Here is a 24,055-nt window from a genome sequence, read left to right on the forward strand (position 1 = left end):
AATGCGTAACGCGTGCGACTCCTAACGAAGTCATAAACATCGATTTAATTCACATGTCTCTCCTGACAGTATATAAAACGCGTTTGAATTTGTTTTGAAATGCATATGCGTGAATAATAGTCATTAAACACACAAAAGTCATAAAGTTAGTCGACCTGAGTCATATTTATTGTTAAATACTAGAAAATACACGATGAAACTTCATTTCCCACAATTCCCCTGCGACGCTGATGATAAAGCACACCGCTGATTGGCCGTCAGCATGACGCAAATGACGCTTTCGTGAACGTCACTTCCGAAACAAAGGATTCGGTTAGAGCTCCTTGACCGAGGCAGTTGATTCTTATGAGTGTCTTGTGAGTGTTTTATTCTGCAAATGTCTTATTTGACAAAACTCTTCGGATTAGAGCTTGCGATATTGACAAAGGTAAACTGCTGAAACGCATACAACGAGTGTTCTGTGATCGTAGACATTAGATGATTAACTAGCGTTGAAACTTTAGTAAGCAAACTGATACGGAGCCCGTTAACGTTTCCTAAGCCTGACAAAAGAGTCACTTGTTTATGGATTAATTTAGTCGTTTCTGAAGCTTATCATTTTAAAGGTAGTCATAACAGTTTGGAATGTGACATTCTCCGAAAGTACTCCACAAGTAGGTTTCAAAAAGATCAAAATGTATAAATAAGAAATATATTTAGCATGAAACATGTTTAGAAATTGTTTCGCATTGTGACATTTATTTTTATAAACACTGAGCACATTTCACATAATTCTTATTAAAATATTTTTATTACTGTAGAATCTATAATAATAATGATATATGTATTTGTGCATAATTGTAATATAATATGCTTTATGTTGATTTATAGCCTATTTCTGGTTTATTGAGATAAATATTTTTTTTTATTGTCTAGACTGGTTATTGTCATTGGATTAATTACAGTAATGTGAATCTGATGAGAACCACAATTGACAATATTAAAATTATAAATAAACTTTAAGTAAAATGTCTTAAAATCTTGATGTCCCATAAATAAGCTTTATTTGCTAAATATATTTATTACCTTTACTTTTTTAATAACATGGTTTCTTTTGATTTTGTGAAGTACACTACCAGTCAGAAGTTTCTGAACAGTAAGAGTTTTAATGTTTTAAAAGAAGTCTCCTCTGCTCATCAAACCTGCATTTATTTGATCCAAAGTACAGCAAAAACTTAAAATAACTGTTTTCTATTTGAAAATATATTTAAAATGTAAATTATTCCTGTGATTTCAAAGCTGAATTTTCTGCATCATTGTTTCTGTCTACATGATCCTTCAGAAGTCATTCTAATATGCTGATTTGCTGCTCAAGAAACATTTATTATTATTGTCAATGTTTAAAAAAAAAATAGTATTTTTTCAGGATTATTTGATGAATAGACAGATGCAAAGATCAGCATTTATCTTAAATAAAAAAGCGTGGAAACTGTATAATTTATTTATTTATTTTAATTTAAAATTAGTGTGGAAAGAAATGATAGAAATTAATACTTTCATTTTGCAAGGATGCTTCAAATTGATCTTTGTGATGGTAAAGACATTTATAATGTTACAAAAGATTTCTGTTTCAGATAAATGCTGTTCTACTGTACTTCCTATTCATCAAAGAAACCTGAAACAAATCTATTCCGCTGTTTTCAACATAAAAATAATAATAAATCTTTTTTGAGCAGAAAATCAGAATATTAGAATGATTTCTGAAGGATCATGTGACTGGATTATTGCTAAAAATTCAGCTTTGAAATCACAGGAATAAATTACATTTTTATATAATTTATATAAATATTCAAATAGAAAACAGTTATTTTTAAATAGTAAAAATATTTTACATTTTTATTGTTGTTGCCATACTTTGGATCAAATAAATGCAGGCTTGATCAGAAGAAGATACTTCTTTAAAAGCAACATTAAAAACCTTTGACTGGTAGTGTAATGTGGACATTTTCATTTAATGGGTTTTAATAGTCTCTCGGACAAATCTTGGTTTAGTATGTTACTGTCAAAATTTCAAAGCATGCATCAACACAGTAGTATATATTTAATTTAAGATTTCCTGTTTGTTTCAGTAGCATGAATTTCTCAGAGGTCTTCAAGCAGTCCAATCAACTGTGCAAAGTGTCTCCAAATGGGAAATATTTGGTAAGATGTTTTTCTTACAGCCATCATCTGACAAATCAAATTATGAATATAATTGCATACTGCCATACCGCTCTAACTTTTTCATATTAATTACCACATTTAATTTGGGCTTGTAGGCCACCTGTGTTCAGTACCGCCTGGTGGTCCGTGATTTCAACACCCTTCAGATCATGCACCTGTACACATGTCTGGACCAGGTGATGCACTTGGAGTGGTCCTCTGACTCCCTCTTCATCCTTTGTGCCATGTACAAAAGAGGACTAGTGCAGGTATGACAAGACAAGATGCCTATTGCACTTTTGCCTGAATTCAGTCTGGCAATATTCAGCCTTTACATGCTGCTTGTCAACAAGACACAAGATTTGAAGTGTCTCTGTTTCAACAATTCCATAAAATCTCCTGTCTTAATTAAATTTACACATAAAATCAGCTTACCTTTGTAAGGAAAACAAGCGCCAGTCTTTCATGTTGAGCCATTCAACAGGGCGACAGGATTTAGATATGTTTGTTACTGAAAGGGCTTTGTGTTTCTCTGTATTCGCTCTCTCAGGTGTGGTCTCTAGAGCAGCCGGACTGGCATTGTAAGATAGACGAGGGTTCGATTGGACTAGTCTCGTCTCGCTGGAGTCCTGATGGGCGACACATACTCAACACCACTGAGTTCAATGTAAGTATGGTGGTAGGAGGAGTCCATTCTGCACTGTGGCAACTGTTGCTGCCCATAAATAAAGACCTGAAAATAACAGACAGTCTGTGTCAGGACTGAGTTTAACTCTTGGTTCATTCATTCGATGGGGTCACAATCAGAAAAGAGAGTTTAAACACTGTTCTTCTGAAAATTACTTCTTGTGATCCGAAGTACAAAAATAACAAAAAATACTACATTTTGGACTAATTGTACTATATGCAAAATATGATAGACACTAAATGTCATTTTCAGTGTACACTACCTTTCAAACGTTTGGAGTTTTTGTAATGTTTTTGGAAGAAGGCTCTTCTGCTCAACAAGGCTGCATGTATTTAATCAAAACTACAGGAAAAGAGTCTTTTTTTTTCTTTTAAGAAAAACTAACTTTTCTGTAGGGCTGTCGCGATTCGTTGATTCTAATCAACTATTAGGTTTTTTAAAATCCTCTATTTCATTTTGCCTGTGTCGACTACCCAGCAAAATACCGGAAGTAGCGCTTTTTACGGGAGAGAATCCATGAAACGCATTATTAGACTGTTTTTCAAGGCTGCATTATATGTTAAACCTAGTTAAAAATTATAATTAAGCATAATTGTGAACTCACAAACACTATGATTCAGTGAAATAAATATATGCAAAGCATGTTTAATATATGTGCGTCAATTATGAACACGCATCTCACAGAAGCTCAGCTCACAGTTCATGTGTGGAGCGTCTCAAACTCCATCTCTGCATGTTGTTGTGAGTTTGGATTTATTAAAACGTTCATCTAGGAACGCAATGTGCGACATTTCATCTGATTTGTAAGGTGAATCATTTCAAAATAAAGGTTTAAACCCTCAATCTGAGTTTACATGTTTTGATGTCCACATGTTCATTACATTTCTGTGGCTATAGCATTTCTGTGCTAAAGATATGGCCAAAGATTAAGCGGCCGTTGAATTAAATATTCAATATTAAACAAGGATTAGATTGCCAGTAATGTATAAAAACAATCGTCAGGGTGTTGGTGCCCTCTGCGGGCCTTTGTGGTAATGGTTAATGTACATTAGCTCTATTGTTTATAATACATTATGTATTTCAACAGTTTGAACTAAATATTATTGCCTCAGTGCTATTATATATGTATTTTAAGTCATTTTAAAGGCTATTGTTCAGTTACATCTACCACAAAAAAAGCCTAATTATAATTATAGGGCTCTATGAAATCCATGTCTAATTTGTCTATACTCTGTTTTAATGGTTAAATTATTATTATTATTATTATTATTTTAAATCAAAAAGCCTGTCTAATTGAGTTTTACCCTTTTATTTTTACTGTTTTCCATTACTTTTTTGAATTCCATTTTAATGGTTCCATTAAAATTTAAAAATCAAAAACATCTGCAATTAATTGATTTTATTAAAGTATATGTTCTCGAATAAAAGAAGGGATTTATTTTTAAATCGATAAATTAGTCGATAGATTAATCGATATAAAAATAGTGGTTAGTGGCAGCCCTAATTTTCTGGTAAGGCATACACTTAAACAAACTTGAGGTCCAATAAGTGAAACAACAGTACAGTACATTTAAATGTACAAAATAATGTAAAATATGTCAAAAAAGACTTAAAGGGTAGCCAAGTCAAAATAACCCAGTGATTACATCTTGAAGTCATAAAGAACGATAGATGAATAGAATTGTTTTTCTATTGTAATATCTTATAAAATATCATTTGTGAGGAAAGCTGAATTTTCAGCATCATTACTTCAGTTTAAAGCGTCACATGAGCCTTAATAAATCATTTTAATATCTGCTCAAGAAACATTTCTGATTATTATCAGTGCTGAAAATCTTAACTTGAAAAAGAACAGCATTTATTTGAAATCGTTTGTAACAATGCAAAAGGCTTTACTGTCACTTTTGATCCTTTTAATGCATCCTTACTGAATAAAAGTATTAATTCTTTCAAAAAAGGCATAGTATCCTACAGAAGCCAAACGTTTAAATGGTAGCATATTGTTTAATCTCAGTGTCGCTCTCTCTCCTTTCTCTTTTTCTGTCTGTCTGTCTGTCTGGACTACACTTGGGCTGAGTGCCACCGTAGTCGTCCGTCGCCTGAACTTGATTCCAAGAATTACTGACAGGTGTTGAGATGCTGGACAGCTGTGTGTGTGTGTGTGTGTGTGTGTGTGCCATGCACTTGGAATGAAGTGTCTGTTTGTCTGTCTGGAATTCTTGCTCTGTCTGGAGTGTCTGAGGCTAAATGACAGACGGCTGGACATTTGTCTGTGGTCCACCATCTAACGTCTCTGTTACAGGCTTCCATAAATTAACAGTGCACTTTGTTTTAATGACAGCACATCCAGTATTTATGCATGGTCATTTGTAAAGCTGCTAATCAAGGGTGTCTAAGGGCAATGGTCAGAGGTGTCAAGTAACGAAGTACAAATACTTCGTTACCTTACTTAAGTAGAAATTTTGGGTATCTATACTTTACTGGAGTAATTATTTTTCAGACGACTTTTTACTTCTACTCCTTACATTTTCACGCAATTATCTGTACTTTCTACTCCTTACATTTTAAAAATAGACTCGTTACTCCTATTTCTTTTCGGCTTGTTTTAATTCATGTCATCGTTAAAAAAAACCTATCCAGATAAATCGCGCCATCCACATAGAGTGAATTTGGTTGTGGTTGGATGAGAAGTATAAATATATACCATTCCGACACCCTATTGGTTTGTACACGATCCATCACACCTGCACGTGACATGACACAAATCACGTCACACTCCTGGCCATCGGGGAGAACCGTGACATTCCCGGTGGGCCGGTGGAGTAGTGGGCCGATCGCCGAAGAGAGGCAGACCTCCCGCATATTATGCGCTATTTTAAATGACATTCAAAACTGCAAATACCCCAAAAGTGTGAAGTGGCAGAATCAGTCACCCGCACAGCGCGATGCAAAGTGATAAATAGCGCAAGTTGAAGCTTGACGCATTCAGATTTAACACAGGATGGTGTTAGGCAGTTAAAGGTTCTGTATCTGCTGGGCTGCTGAAAACAGCTGCATGAGGAGGTAAAGTGATAAACGTCAATACATAATTACTGTCATTTTGTTCTATTAAAAATTTCATAGTTTATTATTATGAATAATTAAAAAAAAAAACATAACCATTGTAATTTTATTCTTGTGACGTCATCTTACTATTACTAGTCAGTTAATATCTGGATTTTAAGCAATAATTTCTATCTTTTTAAATGTTAAGTTGTAATTCATTTTAATTGGAGTAAAATGTTAATTCAGTAAGAGACTGATTAAAGATATATATCAGTGCCTTATATAAATGAGGTGTTTACTACAGATATTAAAGTTCTTAAAGGGACAGTTCACCCAAAAATAAAAATTGTCATTATTTACTCAACATCATGTAATTTCAATCCTGTATGAACTTCTTTCTTCTGTGGAACATAAAGGAAGATACTTTGAGAAATTCAAAAATTGTGTCTATAGAGTAGAAATCAAGGGTAAACAAATATGTTTGTTTACATTCTACAAAATATCTTTTGTGTTCTACAAAAGTAAGTAATTTTTACAGAATTTATTAGCAATAAAAGTCCCGCATTCTAGCTCAAAATCAATGCTTTACTGCATGCATTTCTATGTGACAAAAATGCATTATTAATTTGATAAATTATTAATAAAAGTTGCATTTGAATTCAGTATCTAACATTATTTGATTCTGTCCTGTTTTATTCATTCATTTATTTACTTTAATTAAAGGCCCTATAATCCAACAAAACTCACGGGGGAACTTGTGGGCTGGAAGGGCTGGATTTGTCCATGGCCAAATTTTAACCCCAGTCCAGCCCTGCACTCCAGCAAGGATATAGCCAGTGTTAGGGTCATTACTCAAAAAAGATTACTTCTTACAAGTTATTATTTCTCTACTACTTGCTTATTTATCAAACGGGTGCTTTCTCTTCATCCTCTGCAAATGAAGCTATAGTAGGTAGTTTGATAGAAAGTCGTTTGAATAAATAAACGTTTGCGATTGACAACGCGATTGACAATGTTGCGATAACAATACTTATAGGCAGCAACTAATGATCATATCTTCCGCTCCAAGAAACACATGTTAATGCTCAGTAGTACACATTTATGGTTCTTTAATGTATTTGCATTGTAATAAAATGCATTTATTTTCAATGGGCAAATATGCAGCTAAAACAGGTAGCCTAGTGCATTCCAAATTTTTCAACATTAACATTTTAATATAACATAGTCACTATGGCCTTTAGAAATGTTTTTTGGGGAGGTGGGGTAATGCACAATATGCCCCTGTGGCGCGGCCTAAGCTTTTGTCCTCAATGGCATTTTTTCCCTTACATTACTTTTACTTTTTTACTTTAAGTAGTTTTGAAACCAGTACTTTAATACTTTTACTTGAGTAAAAAGCTTGAGTTGATACTTCAACTTCTACAAAAGTCTTTTTAAATCTTAGTATCTATACTTCTACTTGAGTAATGAATGTGAATACTTTTGACACCACTGGCAATGGTACATATTTATTGCTGTTTGAAAATTAGACAAAAGACTGAATTCTCAGGCCATACTAGTGAGCCACCTAGAGGATACCAGCTGAACAGTATAAAGGTGGCAAGTGCATATTAGGCATCTAATACTGTATGTGTTGACATCGGTAAACTTTGTGAGCTGTGTTGTGCATCAAAGCAGACCAGTTTATTGAATACTGAGTAGGTGTTGACATGAGAAGCCCATTTGTAGACATGGTAAGTGGTAAAGAAAAGCTTAATTTAGTGTTTTACAGTCCATTGATGCCTGGACGACATAGACTAGAACAGATGTCCATAAACAACTGTTAAAGCAAATATGAAAACCTTTTACCCAGTACTGCTCATGTACTAGATGTAGGGCACATTCTTACTAGTTTTTACTTGTTATAATCAGAGCTGGGTAGTAACTGATTACATATAATTTGGATAATTTTTTGGCCGAGATACAACTATTTGAAAATCTGGAATCTGAGGGTGAAAAAAAATCTAAATATTGAGAAAATCACCTTTAAAGTTATTCAAACGAAGTTCTTAGCAATGCATATTACTAATCAAAAATTAAAAAAAAAGTTTTAGTATATTTACTGTTGGAAATTCACAAAATATCTTCATGGATCGCCACCTTTAATGATTTTTGGAATAAAAAAAAATCTATAGTTTTGAACCATACAGTGTATTTTTGGCTGTTCTTCCAAATATACCCATGCTACTTAAGGTTTTGTGGTCCAGGGTCACATATGCACTTATATACACAAGTTTTCCAGTTTTGTGGACATTTACACAAAGACCTGTCTTTATTCAGGCAGCTCGACAATCCCTTGGATTTACAAAAACATTTTTAGGTTTAGGAAGTGTTTCAAAATCACATCAACTACTGATGAACACATTTATTTTGATACAACTTGTCATTTAACCACGTATTTCTGTCCTTAGAAGGCTTTTGTCTTTCAAACACATTAAAATGCACAAATACATGAATTCACACACACTTGTGTTTTCTCATCTGAGCCTCTTTCACCTATAATATATTACAGCAGTAATACCACGCAGCACATGTGCAAATGCTAAACTAGCTGGGAAATCATTTCTGATAATACTCCGCCTGCTTCGGACATATTACGGCAGCAAACTTCCTTGACTATTACGCCGGAATGGAAGTGTAGTTCCTAATCTTATCAGCCTAGAAACTCGCAGCTTTGCATTTCCACTGGTCTTAGTACACAATATAACTACAGAAGAGTCAAGTTTTAAATACAACAAATATGGAAACTCGTTGGTCATTTTTGAACGCGATGCTATTGGTCTAATAGGATTCAATGATCTATTCCAGGGGTTTTCAAACCTGTCCTGGAGCCTCCCCTGCCCTGCACATTTTGTATGTCTCCCTTATTAGGCACACCCAATTCAGAGGTGCGTTCCAAACGACAGGGTCCCTACGCATTGTTCACTGCTCCCTACTCCCTTAGCACGGTATATCCGTTGAAGTGGACTTCGCTGACAATAATCGCTCATTTGGAATGCCCTGGAACGTCATCAAAGCAAATCAACTGCAGGGTCACGCAGATTATGATTTAACATAAATAAATATTGTAATTTATTTTACTTTCAAATTTAAATACATATAAAATACATATAAACGTATGTATCTAAAAAATATAGTACAAATGTATATGTTTAGACCGTTAACAGATTAACAGGTTTTTGTGGTCTTATCTCACGCACTTTTTTCCCCACACACACAGCCTATATTTAACTATCCTGTGATAACATTAAATAAAACAAGACAGAGCTTCACCCCGCCAGTTTTACTTTCATTCATAAAATACAATATGCAAATGTAACATGAATCGCCATAACTATTCATAAACACTCTAATTTGCATAATAATAACAACATTTATTGCAACCGCTCCATTTCAGAGCCTTTTAAAAAACTTCAACGGCTCTGCTCCATCATTACTTCTAACTGGTGACGTGGTGCGCAATGACAGTTGGGTAGTTTTCCCCATCCACTTCCTGTGAAGTGAAGTACCGATGTTCCCTTATTCCCTATGCCGTTCGCAGTGCCCTTCGAACTGAACATGTTCGCTCCCTTCGGTTTGGAATCTCACTTAAGATGGCGGAATACCCTGTGAAGTCCACTTCGCAGTCCACTTACGGTCGAATGGAACGCACCTCAGGTCTTGCAGTCTCTACTAATGAGCTGATGATTTGAATCAGGTGTATTAGATGAGAGAGACAAGCAAAATGTGCAGGGCAGGGGAGGCTCCAGGACAGGTTTGAAAACCCCTGATCTATTCTATGCTAAGCTATGCTAAAAGTGATATCGCCAGAACAGGAGAACGGCTGAATGGATTTCAAAATGGTAAAAATCAACTTATTAACTCGGGGGGAGTTGGAGAATGAGCCTATTTCCAATAAAAGTGGAGTGTTCCTTTAAGCTTAGTATTTCTCTAATGTTGGAGCTTCCTGGTTGGAGGACAAACTGTATCAATTCATAACCTGCTGAACTGAACTGGCTAGTGAGTTGATATGTGTTACCCACCATAGTTGACTTTCACCCACATTGTTGCGGATTGGCAGGTGTTAATTTCAAACCCTGTTTAAAATGTTGGCATTGTTGGTTCATTCATAAATACTCCATATGATTTCCAGTAGCAACAAAATATATATATATTTTTTTTCTCCTAATTTGCCTCTCTCTTAGGATAAATGTACATCATTATGTTCAATATTGACAGCTGTTAGTGTAATGTGTGAAGGCTTGCATTCTTTCAAATAGAATTTGTTTGCAACGGTCTGCACTTTAATATTGTTTTTTTTTTCTTTTTCTTTTTGACCAGTCAGCTTTGTCAGGTAAAGTGGCAGGTATTTTCTGCCACTTAAAGGGATAGTTCACCCAACAATGAAAATTTGATGTTTATCTGCTTACCCCCAGGGCATCCAAGATGTACAGTCGTGGCCAAAAGTTTAGAGAATGACACAAATATCAGTTTTTTACAAAGTTTGCTGCTAAACTGCTTTTAGATCTTTGTTTCAGTTGTTTCTGTGATGTACTGAAATATAATTACAAGCACTTCATACGTTTCAAAGGCTTTTATCAACAATTATGACATTTATGCAAAGAGTCAGTATTTGCAGTGTTGGCCCTTCTTTTTCAGGACCTCTGCAATTCGACTGGGCATGCTCTCAATCAACTTCTGGGCCAAATCCTGACTGATAGCAACCCATTCTTTCATAATCACTTCTTGGAGTTTGTTAGAATTAGTGGGTTTTTGTTTGTCCACCCGCCTCTTGAGGATTGACCACAAGTTCTCAATGGGATTAAGATCTGGGGAGTTTCCAGGCCATGGACCCAAAATGTCAACGTTTTGTTCCCCGGGCCACTTAGTTATCACTTTTGCCTTATGGCACGGTGCTCCATCATGCTGGAAAATGCATTGTTCTTCACCAAACTGTTGTTGGATTGTTGGAAGAAGTTACTGTTGGAGGGTGTTTTGGTACCATTCTTTATTCATGGCTGTGTTTTTGGGCAAAATTGTGAGTGCGCCCACTCCCTTGGTTGAGAAGCAACCCCACACATGAATGGTCTCAGGATGCTTTACTGTTGGCATGACGCAGGACTGATGGTAGCGCTCACCTTTTCTTCTCCGGACAAGCCTTTTTCCAGATGCCCCAAACAATCAGAAAGAGGCTTCATCGGAGAATATGACTTTGCCCCAGTCCTCAGCAGTCCATTCGCCATACTTTTTGCAGAAGATCAATCTGTTCCTGATGTTTTTTTTGGAGAGAAGTGGCTTTATTGCTGCCCTTCTTGACACCAGGCCATCTTCCAAAAGTCTTGGCCTCACTGTGCGTGCAGATGCGCTCACACCTGCCTGCTGCCATTCCTGAGCAAGCTCTGCACTGGTGGCACTCCGATCCCGCTGCTGAATCCTCTTTAGGAGACCATCCTGGCGCTTGCTGGACTTTCTTGGACGCCCTGAAGCCTTCTTAACAATGCAGTGGAAAGTTTTTTTTTTTTTCGGAATTAAGTTAATTTTCATGCCAAAGAAGGACTATGCAATTCATCTGATCACTCTTCATAACATTCTGGAGTATATGCAAATTGCTATTATAAAAACTTAAGCAGCAACTTTTCCAATTTCCAATATTTATGTGATTCTCAAAACTTTTGGTCATGACTGTAGGTGACTTTGTTTCTTCAGCAGAACACAAACGAAGATTTTTAAAGAAAACCGGTGCAGTCTGCCAGCCAAATAATTGCAGTAGATGGGCACCAAACCTTTAAAAGTAAACAAAAACATGCACAGACAAATCCAAATCACACCCTGCGACTCGTGACGATTTATTAATGTCCTAAGACACGAAACGATCAGTTTTTGTGAGAAACTGAACAGTATTTTCCGCATCCACTCACATTATTTGGCTGACAGACTGCACCGGTTTTCATTAAAAATCTTTGTTTGTGTTCTGCTGAGGAAACAAAGTCACCTACATCCTGGATGCCCTCCTGGGGGTAAGCAGATACACATCAAATTTTCATTTTTGGGTGAACTATCGCTTTAAGCTTGTTTGTGCACCACATACCTGTGTTTCACTGTTGACCACCTGAAGGTACAAATTGGGTTTGTGTAGTTAATTGAAATAGATATTTCCATTTAAAAATGTTTCTTTATCCTCACAGTTGAGAGTCACCGTCTGGTCCCTGTGCACAAAATCTGTATCCTACATCAAGTATCCAAAAGCCTGCCAGAAAGGTGAGTGAATGCGAGTATAACTATAACTAGTTTTATAAATGTTTGTGGAAGAGGAGATTTAAGGACAGTGTCACAGAAACATGAATCATGTGGGTATTTACCTGTAATATAAGTCTTGTCCTGGGATGTCCAGCCAGGCATGAGCTCTCACAGACAGCTGGTAAATGGACATAGTCCTCATAACCCCCTGTCAGCATGAAGAGAACTTACTCTCCAGAAGACATTAAGTTCCTATCATGCATTGCTGCCATAGATTCTCATTTTCTGGCCAGAGCCGAGTGGATTTAGCTATCTGTCACCCCTGAGCTGTAACCTTCAGACCAGCTGATGGAAAACTCCTGTTGAAAGGTGTTTCTGTCCTAGCATCGTGTTGTACATCTACGAGTGAATTATGAACATTTTAGTCATTTATTGTTTGCAGCCATAGGTCAAAGTTATGAAGCACAATTCCATTCATAACATAAGTGACCTTTGTCTAGTGTTGGGGAAGGTACTTCCACACTGTAGCTTATATTTTCAAGTAGTTTAATAGCAGTCAAGCTACTTTTTGAAAAAGGGTTTGCTACACCATGAGCTGCTACAATAATTGATTACACTTAAGCTACTCAAGAGCAATATTAAATACACTACCTGTCAAAAGTTTATGAACAGTAAGATTTGATTTGAATTTTTTTTTTTTAAAGAAGTCTTCTGCTTAAAATAACTGTTTTCTGTTTGAATATATTTTAAAATATTTATTTATGTCAGCATCATTACTCCAGTCTTCAGTGTCACATGATCCTTCAGGAATCATTCTAATATGCTGATTTGCTGTTCAATAAACATTTTTTTTTTTCAGGATTCTTTGATGAATAAAAAATATTCAAAGATTGGGATTATAAATTTACTTTTATTTAGCATGGATGCTTTAAAATGATGAGAAGTGATGACAAAGACATTTTAGCATTGAAGTCACAGGCATAAATTACATTTTAAAATGTATTCAAATAAAAAGCAGTTATTTGAAATATTAACTATTTCAACATTTTACTGTTTTTGATGTACTTTGAATCAAATAATTGCAGACTAAAAAACGAAAGTTTATTATAGTTAACTAAACTAAAAAAAATAAACATTAACTAAAATAAAATAAATATAAAACATTAAATGCAACATTTTTCATTTTTGTTTAGTTTTACTTGATGTACTAAAATAACTAAAAATAAACTAAAAAACCTAATAACTAATAAAAATGACAAAAACACAAAAATCTTAAAACTTAAAAATGTAAAATGTACAAATAAAATTAATTGAACAAATAAGTAAAAATAAGTATAATATGTACTAAAACTATAGCAGTACTAAATATACTAATATTCAAAATAATACTGGTATACTACTGTTTAAAAGTGAAGTCTGTAATTTTTTTCTCTTATGCTTTTATTTTTCTTTTCAATTTATTTAATCAGAAATGGGATTCTTTGATGAATAGAAAGTAGAAAATAGAAACTGCTTAAGATTATAACTGTATTTACTGTCACTTTTGGTCAGTTTAATTCATCCTTGCTGAATAAAAGTATTGATTTCTATATTTAAAAATATCTTAAATAAAACATCTTACTGTTCCCAAACCTTTAATATCAGCTATCAAGTGATATAATTATTTGCAGTACAAATAACTAAAAACTTGCTTTTGTGAGATGCTCCATCATGTCACTAGGTGTCAGTGTGACTCAAAGGTGTCTGCTATGTCACCCAGTACACAGTGCCCAGTTTACTGTAGCTCAGTTTTATCAAAAAAACTAAATTCCATGAAATCTGTATCCTCTGTTTGACTATTCATGCTTTAAATGCATAATTTTTTTTCAGGTCTGGACTTCACTGCAGATGGGCGCTACATGGCTCTGGCCGAGAGACGGGAGTGTAAAGACTACATCAGTGTGTTTGTGTGTGATGACTGGCATCTTCTCAGAGTGAGTGTCTGTTCCACAGTTACCTCCCCAAACATTTCCTGCTATTTGTCTTTTGTGGCAAAATCATTGTATTACTTCAGATGAAGATACATGACTTGATTTTCAAATACTTGTAATAAACATTTGGTAACAGTGAACAGTAATTTTATAGCATTTGTTAATCTTAGCTAATGTTATTTGAACATTTCCTAATACAAATTAAAAGTCTAGTTGAAAAATTAAAAATATAAAACTATTCAGCTCATTATTAGTTTATTAGTTAATGCATAAGGCAATGCTATTAAATGAGAGCTTACTGTAAAGTGTTACCGAATATTCTTGTAATGTTTTAAAAGAACAACCTTTGAAAAATATTGATTTTTTTTTTAATTTAACATTAAGTATTATCATTATTATTAACCTTTTTAAGAGTGAGAAATAAGAGTAGATGTTGACAAAAAAAAATCACAAATCTTTAGATTTTTGGGTTGCATGTTTTTGATCAGAGAGAGAGTGGAAAACGGTCATGAAGAATTAAGATATGACATTTTAGCTGGCCATTTATAAGTTAACTTTCATTTTGCCTTTTGTCTGTAGCATTTTGAGAGCGAGACTCAGGATCTGGCGGGGCTGGAGTGGTCTCCTAACTGCTGTGTGCTTGCAGTTTGGGACAACTGTCTCGAGGTAAGGTGTTCTGTTTTAACATTACAGAAAATCACTGCTTATGCTCACAAAATACTACTTTCACAGCTGGATTTTGGTCATTGAATTAAGATCAAAGGGTTTTGCAATCAAATTGTCTGTGAAGGGTTCCTTCTCAGTTTGTCTGATGAATAGATAGGGTTTTGAATGCATCTTATGAATGATCAACGTAATTACATTTTCATCATGGAGTGTAATCAGATTAACCCTGTTTCTCTTCTCAGTATAAAATTTTATTCTACTCGCTGGACGGTCGCCTGTTGTCCTCCTACAGTGCTTATGAGTGGTCTCTAGGCATAAAGTCTGTCTCTTGGAGTCCCAGCAGCCAGTTCCTGGCCGTGGGCAGCTACGATGAGAAGGTAGGAAATCTCTTTAAGAAACAGATGGAAAAATATCAGTTTTATATAACATAATAGAGTTTTGATGGGCTTTCCATCAGGTTCGGATTCTGAATCATATCACCTGGAAGAAGATCACAGAATTTGAGCATCCAGCCACGATCATAAACACCAAAGCAGTAGGTGTCTAGAAGAGAAAACTCCTAACTTTTCTTTACTCTGCATTGATGTAACAAAATCCACTACTTGAACTATATTTGTTGAATATGCACTCTTTTTAAACTGTTGGCTTATGAATGCATGTAGACTGATGTCTTAAAGGAACACTCCACTTTTTTTGGAAATAGGCTCATTCTCCACCTCCCCCCGAGTTAATAAGTTGAGTTTTACCATTTTGAAATCCATTCAGCTGTTCTCCTGTTCTGGCGATATCACTTTTAGCATAGCTTAGCATAGATCATTGAATCCTATTAGACCAATAGCATCGCGTTCAAAAATGACCAAGGAGTTTCCATATTTGTTGTATTTAAAACTTGACTCTTCTGTAGTTATATCGTGTACTAAGACCAGTGGAAATGCAAAGCTTCAATTTTCTAGTCTGATAAGATTAGGAACTACACTCCCATTCCGGCGTAATAGTCAAGGAAGTTTGCTGCCGTAATATGGCCGAAGCAGGCGGAGTATTATCAGAAATGAGTTCCCAGCTAGTTTAGCATTTGCACATGTGCTGCGTGGTATTACTGCTCCTGCTTCAGCCTTATTACGGCAGCAAACTTCCTTGACTATTACGCCGGAATGGGAGTGTAGTTCCTAATCTTATCAGCCTAGAAAATTGAAGCTTTGCATTTCCGCCGGTCTTAGTACACGATATAACTACAGAAGAGTCAAGTTTTAAATAGGACAAATATCGAAACTCGTTGGTCATTTTTGAACGTGATGCTATTGGTCTCATAGGATTCAATGATCTATGCTAAGCTATGCTAAAAGTGATATCGCCAGAACAGGAGAACAGCTGAATGGATTTCAAAACTGTAAAACTCAACTTATGAACTCGGGGGGAGTTGGAGAATGAGCCTATTTCCAAAAAAAGTGGAGTGTTCCTTTAAGTTGGCTAGGAGCATTAAAATTAAAATGGCATGTGTAGTTAAAAATAGTAGTTTTTAGTTTCTTCAATTGCATACCTATATGAACATGTCCGATTGGTGTGAAGTAGAAATGACTTTATATCAGCCAAATTAAACAGGGATGACTAGTTTTTCAGACAGCCCACAAAAAACAATATAGGCAAATTATAAATCGTGCCAAATGTGTCAAAACTCCAAACAAATGTTCCAATGCATACAATTTTCTGTAGTTTTTCTAGTTAAAATAAAGAACAGTTTTTATTCGTCTTCCAAGAAGTGGACTACAGGAGCAGATTACTCATTAATAGAGACTACTAACCTAAAAACATTTACCATTGTGCAAGATGTGTATACTAATTCATTTTGTAGTTTGCATCTCATAACCAGCACCATACGTAAGGCTTTTCTGATGTAGTAAACTTGCTCATTAGCGCACCTGATATGTATGACTACCAATGTAATAAAACGTTGCCAGATTGTTTCTCTCTTTAAGATAAAACAAAACACTGTTTATGCCAAAAAAATGTGCCAGAAGCAATGTGCTATGATTTTGCATAAATGTTACTACAGACACGTTTTTACAACGAGCCTGGGTTGCACAAATTTATTTATTCATTTATTTAAGTTAGAAGGAAAGGCAATGCCTTATTTTGTAATCAAATAATCGGATGCAGTTTGTGTTTTAGAATATAAGCTTGCAGATTTTAGGTTTAAAGATGATGGTAATTCATATATATATATATATATATATATATATATATATCAAAGAGAATGTAAATATTAGTTTTGTATTTTTAAGTGCACTAAAAAAATATGTAATATTTATTACACAATATAATAGTATTGTCATACCATTTTGTTTATTATTTAAACAAACAAAAAAAAATCAAAGTGCAATAATACTATTATTACTATTACTCATTATTTTATTGTTACTCATTTTATTTTATTATTATTTGTAGCTATATTTAATGGGTCACACTATGTGCAATATGAACACCAATCCAAATCTTCAGACTGAAAAACTTATGTGCACCCCTAAATATTTGAAGATGCAAGATGTGTAAACTTATTAATTTTGTAGTTTGCATCACCTAACCAGCTCCATACATATGGCTTTTCTGATGTAGTAGACTTGCTCAGTAGCGCACCTGATACGTATGACTACCAATGCAATAAAATGTTTCCAGATTGTTTCTCTGTTTGAAATAAAACAAAACACTATTTATGCAATTTACCAGAAAAAAAATGTGCCAGAAGTAAAGTGCTATGATTTTACATAAATGTTATTACAAACATGTTTTTCCAATGAGCCTGGGTTGCACAAACATTTTCATTTTGTATTTGTTCTAAATTAAAAAGTCTGAAGTTAGAAGAAAGTCAACGCCTTGTATTTGAGTTGAAATAGTTTTAATGCAGTTTTTATATTTGTTTTGTAGGTGGTGTTTAAGGAAGTGGAGAAACGGCCTGTCGTGGGCAGTGAGGATCTTTCTATTCATCAGCTGACCATGGATAATTCGCTATTTAGCACACAGAGCAAGTGTAAGTTTCATTAATCTTGGTAGGATTCGTTTCTTGGTAGACAAACTATGTTTATAATGTGAGGAGGGGGTCTATTATGTGTCCTGGCACTAATATTACCTGCTATGCAGACGGCACTGTGTCAGTGGATGCCGTAGATTTAATGTGGTGGCAGGTCTTTAAGAAAGATGAGTAACTGTTTCTATTACTGGACTATTGACAGCGGTCTCTGGATGCCGCTACATAAATCTCACCAACATCATGGTAATAGAGATGTAGTGTTACAATAAAACTGAGCCTTAAAACTACACAGAAAGTGGTTAGATAAAAGAAAAAGTTAAAAGAAAAAAAAAAAAAAACTTTTTGTCATGTATCATAAACTTGAGCACCTTAACATTGGACCTCATATTACATGTAGTTGACAGATCAACACCAGTTCAGCAGCTTGGTTATATGCTAAAGGTTATACAGTCACAACAGAGTCATTTTACATATTGACAGGGATGCACATAAGTAGTACGCATATGTGACCGAAATAAGAAGTGTTCTGGCTAAATAAGTTCAGGCCACTTATTTTTGTACCAACATAGTTAACAGGTGTTACTGCATGATCACTGTTTTTTAATCAACTGTAATACTGTATAAGATTTCCATTCGAACTGAATGCATAAATCTAGACTATGAGCTGCCGGAGCAAATGCAAAACTGTGATACTTCATTCGCTGACACACTTCAAAACCAGCAGTGCCAGCAACCCACCAGAATATAAGCTCGCAGATTTTAGGTTTAAAATTATGGTAATTCATATACATATATATACATATATGAGAAAAAAAGAAAATGTAAATATTAGTATTGTATTTTTAAGTGCACCTTTTTTATGTAATACTTTTTTATTTTACAATATAATAGTATTGTCACACCATTGTGTTTATCATTTAAACTAAAATAAAGACTAAAATAAAAAGTGCAATAATACTATTATTACTATTACTCATTATTTTATTTTTTGTAGTTATATTTAATCGCATAATCGCATTAATTTTAGGTCACACTATGTGCAGTATGAGCGCCAAGCTAAATTTCCAGGTGCTCTCATGAGAACCAGTCTGAAAAACTTATGTGCACACCTGAATATTTGAAGATTTTTAATAATTTAACAATAATAATAATAATTTTGAAGTTTCAATCAGCATTAAAGCAGTACATAACATACAACTAAACTTTTTTTACTGGATTTGAAGGTGTAAAAAAAATGCTGCAAAAGTGTAGCATTAATGCACATAATCTGTAATCTTCAGTACAGGAACAGGTGGTAAAATACATTTAAATTGTGAAAATTGTGCTTTAATGTTTTAATCAGATAGATTTACTTTGTTTCAGATGAGATCACACAACTGCCAGCCCAAGTGCCAGTAATCAAGCCCGATCCAGACCGAGCCAACCCAAAAATTGGCATCTCTACTCTGGCTTTCAGTGCTGATAATCGCTACCTTGCTACAAAGAATGGTGAGGCGACCATCAATCACCTTTCAACCTATGAATTTCTGTAACTTCTATTACTAGACACAGAACAGTTTAAAGATCTCAGACATCACAAAGACCAATTTCTAGCAAGTAAAATATTTTATAGATGAGATTAACTACAAAAAATTATATTAATAAAAAAAAAAAAAAATTGGTTCAAGAAAAGAAAATTCTGCCATTAATTACTCACCCTCATGTCATTCCAGACCTGTAAGACCTTTGTTCATCTTTGTGATACAAAGTAAGATATGTTTTATGAAACTCGAGAGCTTTCTGACAGTATAGAGACGGCAACACTAACACGTTCAAGGTCCAATAAGATCATAAGGGCATTGTTAAAACAGTCCATGTGACATCAGTGGTTCAACACTAATATTATGAAACTACGGGAATACTTTTTTGGCGCAAAAATAATGACTTCTTCATGTGTTGTGGTACTCTCGTGAACGTGCGTCAAAGACTGACATGGAAGAGAATAAATTGCTGAATAAAGTCATTATTTTTGTTTTATTTGCATACAAAAAGTTTTTTCGTAGCTTCTTAAAATTATGAACCACTGATGTTACATGGACTATTTTAAATGTCCTTAATACCTTTGGGCCTTGAACGTGTCAGTACCATTGCCGTCTATGCAGGGTCAGAAAGCACTCAGATTTCATCAAAAATATCTTAATTTGTGTCCGGAAGATGAACGAAGGTCTTACAGGTTTAAAACATGATGAGCAAGATTTTTTTTTATTTTTAGGAGATCTGTCCCTTTAAGACAAAACGCTACAGGTGAATAGGGTAAAAAAACTAAAATATATAATCACCAGTTGATTAATCTGTTTTGAAAACTATTTTGAATTACAGGTGAAATGCTATGTTTAAATATGCAAACGGCCAATTATCTAATTAAATATGCAATATTTTTTAGTTATTAGTTTTTTTTTTTTAAGATTTATTTTTGGTGTTTTGTCTTTATTATGATACGACAGAGAGCAGACAGGAAGCGAAGTGGGAGAGACGGGGGTGTTGTGTGTCCTCGAGTCAGGATTCGAACTCGGGACGCCTGTATGTCATTGCACTTGCCCACTAGGCTGTCGGCGCTGACAAATATGCAATAATTTGTGTGAATTTCCAGAACAGAAATCTAAACATTTGATGAAGCCAGGTTCAATATTGGTTTCCTTTGGTGACATATTTTTACAGAGATTTTGTATATCCCTCTTCATTACGGCATAAATCAGAATATATTGTCAATACCTAAGAATTTTCATTTTTGGGTGAACTATCCTTTTACCAACCTGTCTGTTTTCTTTCCATTAGTCTGAAGGAAGAATAATAATTCTAATTCTTCCATGACTTTTCCAACCCCAGAAATCACAATTTTACACTTCACAGAACCATTTTCAGTGACTGTGGGAAGAACTCAACCTAGCTGTGTAGTTCATCTTCATGCCTTTTGCTCCATTTGGCAACAGTAGCCATTATGAGAAGCATCACATTCCTCCAGTGCCAGCCTGGATCAGATTTTCAGAGCCATTTGGTGTCCTTGCTTCCTAGGAAATTCCCTTGCATTAAATAGACTTTATTCTGCCTATTCAGACGCCCTGACAACTGTGGCTCATAGGCTCGTGTTTGTGAGGGTGTTGTCATTGGTTTCCACTGACGCTGTGTCTAACGTCTGTCAGATAACATGCCTCAGAGCCTGTGGGTGTGGGACATGCAGAGACTCAGTCTGCTGGCCGTCCTGGAGCAGACGGCTCCTGTGCGCTGCTTTATCTGGGACCCACGCAGACCTCGACTGGCTCTCTGCACCGGAAACAACAAAATTTATCTGTGGTCACCAGCTGGCTGCGTGTCTGTGAATGTACCAGTTGAAGGTATGGATCCAGTTTCACCACAGTACATGTCTCAACATTACATTCAAACAAGATTTATCACCATTGCTTGAACAGAACTTACAATAAAGCATTAAAGGACAAGTTCACTACCAGAATAAAAAAATCGGTAGCACTTTATAATAACTGCATGCTATGAACCATTAGTTAAGCATTAGTAGATAGTCAATTCATCATTTAGAAAGCATTGTTCCCTACATTAATAGACAGTAGTAAGCAGTTTATAAATACAGCTATAAATGCTTTGTTCTTGATTTATGAGCATATTGATAATGTGTTTAATATTTGCATTTTCATAATTAATTAGATAAGTGTTACATTATTAACAAACCAGTTATTTAGGAATTGTCATTGGTTCATAAGATCATTTAGCATTAAAACTTGATCAGCTTTTCATGTTGGTCAGAGTTTTAATATATCAGTGCATCCCACATCCACCACTCCATTAGTCTTGTTGTCCAGCAAGATAATGACAAATTTTAATTTTCTAAGGAAATAATTTGATGCATTGATATAGAATTGAATTGATGCACAGACATTGGTTTGAGTATATCAGCGTTTTTACAACTCTCTAAACACAGAAAGCTGCTTGCATAACAGGAAGTTGTGTGGAAACATCTAACTTCTTCCTCTGTATTTCCTCACAGGCAGTTTTCAGGTACAGTCTCTGTTTTGGCACTGCAGTGGCAGCTCACTCGTCCTGCTCTCAAAAGAGCACATCTGCCTGTGTTACATGGATGCAGAGGAGGAAAAATAAACCAAAGCTCTTCGTCACACTCCCAAAAGTCATTTTCTACAATACAAACTGCTCCGGTGTGAGCATGAGAGATTCAAGTAAGAGATCGGATCTCCAAAGAACTCGAGACAAAACACTGTGGCTGCTAATATACCTCAGCACTTTTTGTAGTTTTCAGGTGGGGTTTTTATTACATTTTGACACCAAATGATGGTTTTCAAAAGAGCACATGCTAGAATGAGTAAAATAGTCCGTGAGGGAATTAAATGCGTTATTGTGTTCTCAAGCAGAGCACTAGCTACCAGCATAGTGCAAACTGCTTCTTATGGCCTTAGACAAACTCAATAGCTGTTTTAGAGGACCAAATATATCAGTCAAACACTTTAAATGTATGTCACTTTAGTTTTGCTGTTGTTTGTGTGAATGGTGGTTGTGAATGACAGTGTATTTCATTGTTTTTCATTAATGTATAAGGTTTCAACTAGATTTATTTGTATAAAGTTAGAGCTATTTGTAATAAAGTTTTCTACATTTATATTTCCCTTCAGTTTTTTTTTTTCTTTTAGAGAGGATTATGATGAATGTCACAACACCTGCCAAGTACATTTTGTGAAAATTATTACTGTATTAAACTAAGAATTAAATACAATGCTACAATTGAAGGGATAGTTCACCCGAAAAATTTTATGTTTATCTGCTTATCCCCAGGGCATCCAAGATGTAGGGGACTTGGTTTCTTCAGCAGAACACAAACAAAGATTTTTAACTCAAACCGCTGCAGTCTGTCAGCCATATAATGGCAGTCAATGGGACCCAAATCTTTTAGAGAACATAAAAAATACACAGAGTAAACCAGGTGCCTCATGACAATACATTGAGGTGTTAAAACACAAAACGAACATTCTGTGCAAGAAACTGAACAGTATTTGTATCATTATTTACCTCTGATCCACCGCAACGTTCACAACAATGTCAAGCCCCGTTCACACTACAAGCGACATGCAGTGACAAAGCAAAGCAATCCCATTCATTTCAATGGATAGCTGGCATCGACGTGACAAAGTTCATAATCCTTCAACTTTATGCAAATGAAGAGCGACTTTCTGGAGCGACAGCCAATAGGAAAGAAGACGGATTAAGCAGATAAACATCAAATTTTCATTTTTGGGTGAACCATCCCTTTAATACACACATCAGGCTAATTCCAATTTCCAATGACTCCTGAATTGATGCCAAAAACAGGATCTAGAATTACAATTCGAATTTGAATTAAAGGAAGCAGAATTGCAGTTCAATACAAATTCAAAGAAATTCATGTACATAAGTGAAGTGTTTAACAATGAAGCTTTACAATATATGTCAGATATGATTTCATTACATATTCTATAAAATGATATTAGTTTGAACTACTTGTACAGATTACATTAACAGGAAATGTTCTCCCCCAGTAATGAATGTTAAAAGCTCTAGTCACAGAACACATAATTAAGTTTGATTTATTGGAATTGGAATTTTGAGAATTAGATGCAACAGAGTTGCTCAGTGAGTTATGAATTGGAATAAATGACAACTGCATTTACTGTACAACGACTTCGTGTTATTTGATTACTTTGAAATGAAAATAACATTTTGAACAAAACTAATCAAACATTGAGGGAGTAATTTATTTCAAGAATTTGATCATTATCCATATGTTGGAACAAAATGTATGCAGGGTTGAGGAGTGACTAGTTATGTGTATGATGCTATTAAATTACAAAATTAATGTAATTGTATGTGAGATTCAACACATTCTTTCTGTTGTATGACTGTGGGGAATGTCTTTGAATTGCCATGAATTTAATTCCACTTCCTGTCATTCCAACTCCAATTCAAATTCAACTTCCTGTGGGGCGGAGTCAATTCTATTCAAATTCCAACTCATGAATTGAATGGCGGCCAATTCTGAAATTCTGAATTGTGCACAAGCCTGACACACATTACATTTTAGATATAATTATTTAAGAATTTTTACATCTAATTAATGACTATTTGTGTGGACTTGTGCTTAATCTTACAATGCAAAAAAATAAAAAATCCATTCTTGTCAGGTTTTTGTGAGAT

At 34.9% G+C, this 24,055-nt stretch overlaps 1 protein-coding gene across 2 annotated transcripts; it reads left to right on the forward strand.

The window, feature by feature from the left end:
- Window positions 1–307: 307 nt before the first annotated feature.
- Window positions 308–22,487, forward strand: wrap73 (WD repeat containing, antisense to TP73). Of its 2 annotated transcripts, none has more exons than XM_073819647.1 (13): window positions 308–427; window positions 2,112–2,181; window positions 2,298–2,450; window positions 2,732–2,848; window positions 12,118–12,190; window positions 14,039–14,142; window positions 14,719–14,805; window positions 15,048–15,182; window positions 15,263–15,340; window positions 17,725–17,827; window positions 19,190–19,315; window positions 21,007–21,198; window positions 21,864–22,487. In XM_073819647.1, the coding sequence occupies exons 2-13, from the start codon at window positions 2,113–2,115 to the stop codon at window positions 21,971–21,973; spliced, it is 1,347 nt and encodes a 448-aa protein (XP_073675748.1). In that variant the 5' UTR covers window positions 308–427; window position 2,112; the 3' UTR covers window positions 21,974–22,487. The 2 variants fall into 2 exon arrangements, with proteins under 2 accessions (XP_073675748.1, XP_073675747.1); XM_073819646.1 differs by having other exon boundaries at window positions 315–427; window positions 2,109–2,181.
- The last annotated feature ends 1,568 nt before the right edge of the window (window positions 22,488–24,055 follow it).

This window comes from Garra rufa, chromosome 15, assembly GCF_049309525.1.
Source record: "Garra rufa chromosome 15, GarRuf1.0, whole genome shotgun sequence".
In the NCBI taxonomy this organism is placed as follows: domain Eukaryota; kingdom Metazoa; phylum Chordata; class Actinopteri; order Cypriniformes; family Cyprinidae; genus Garra; species Garra rufa.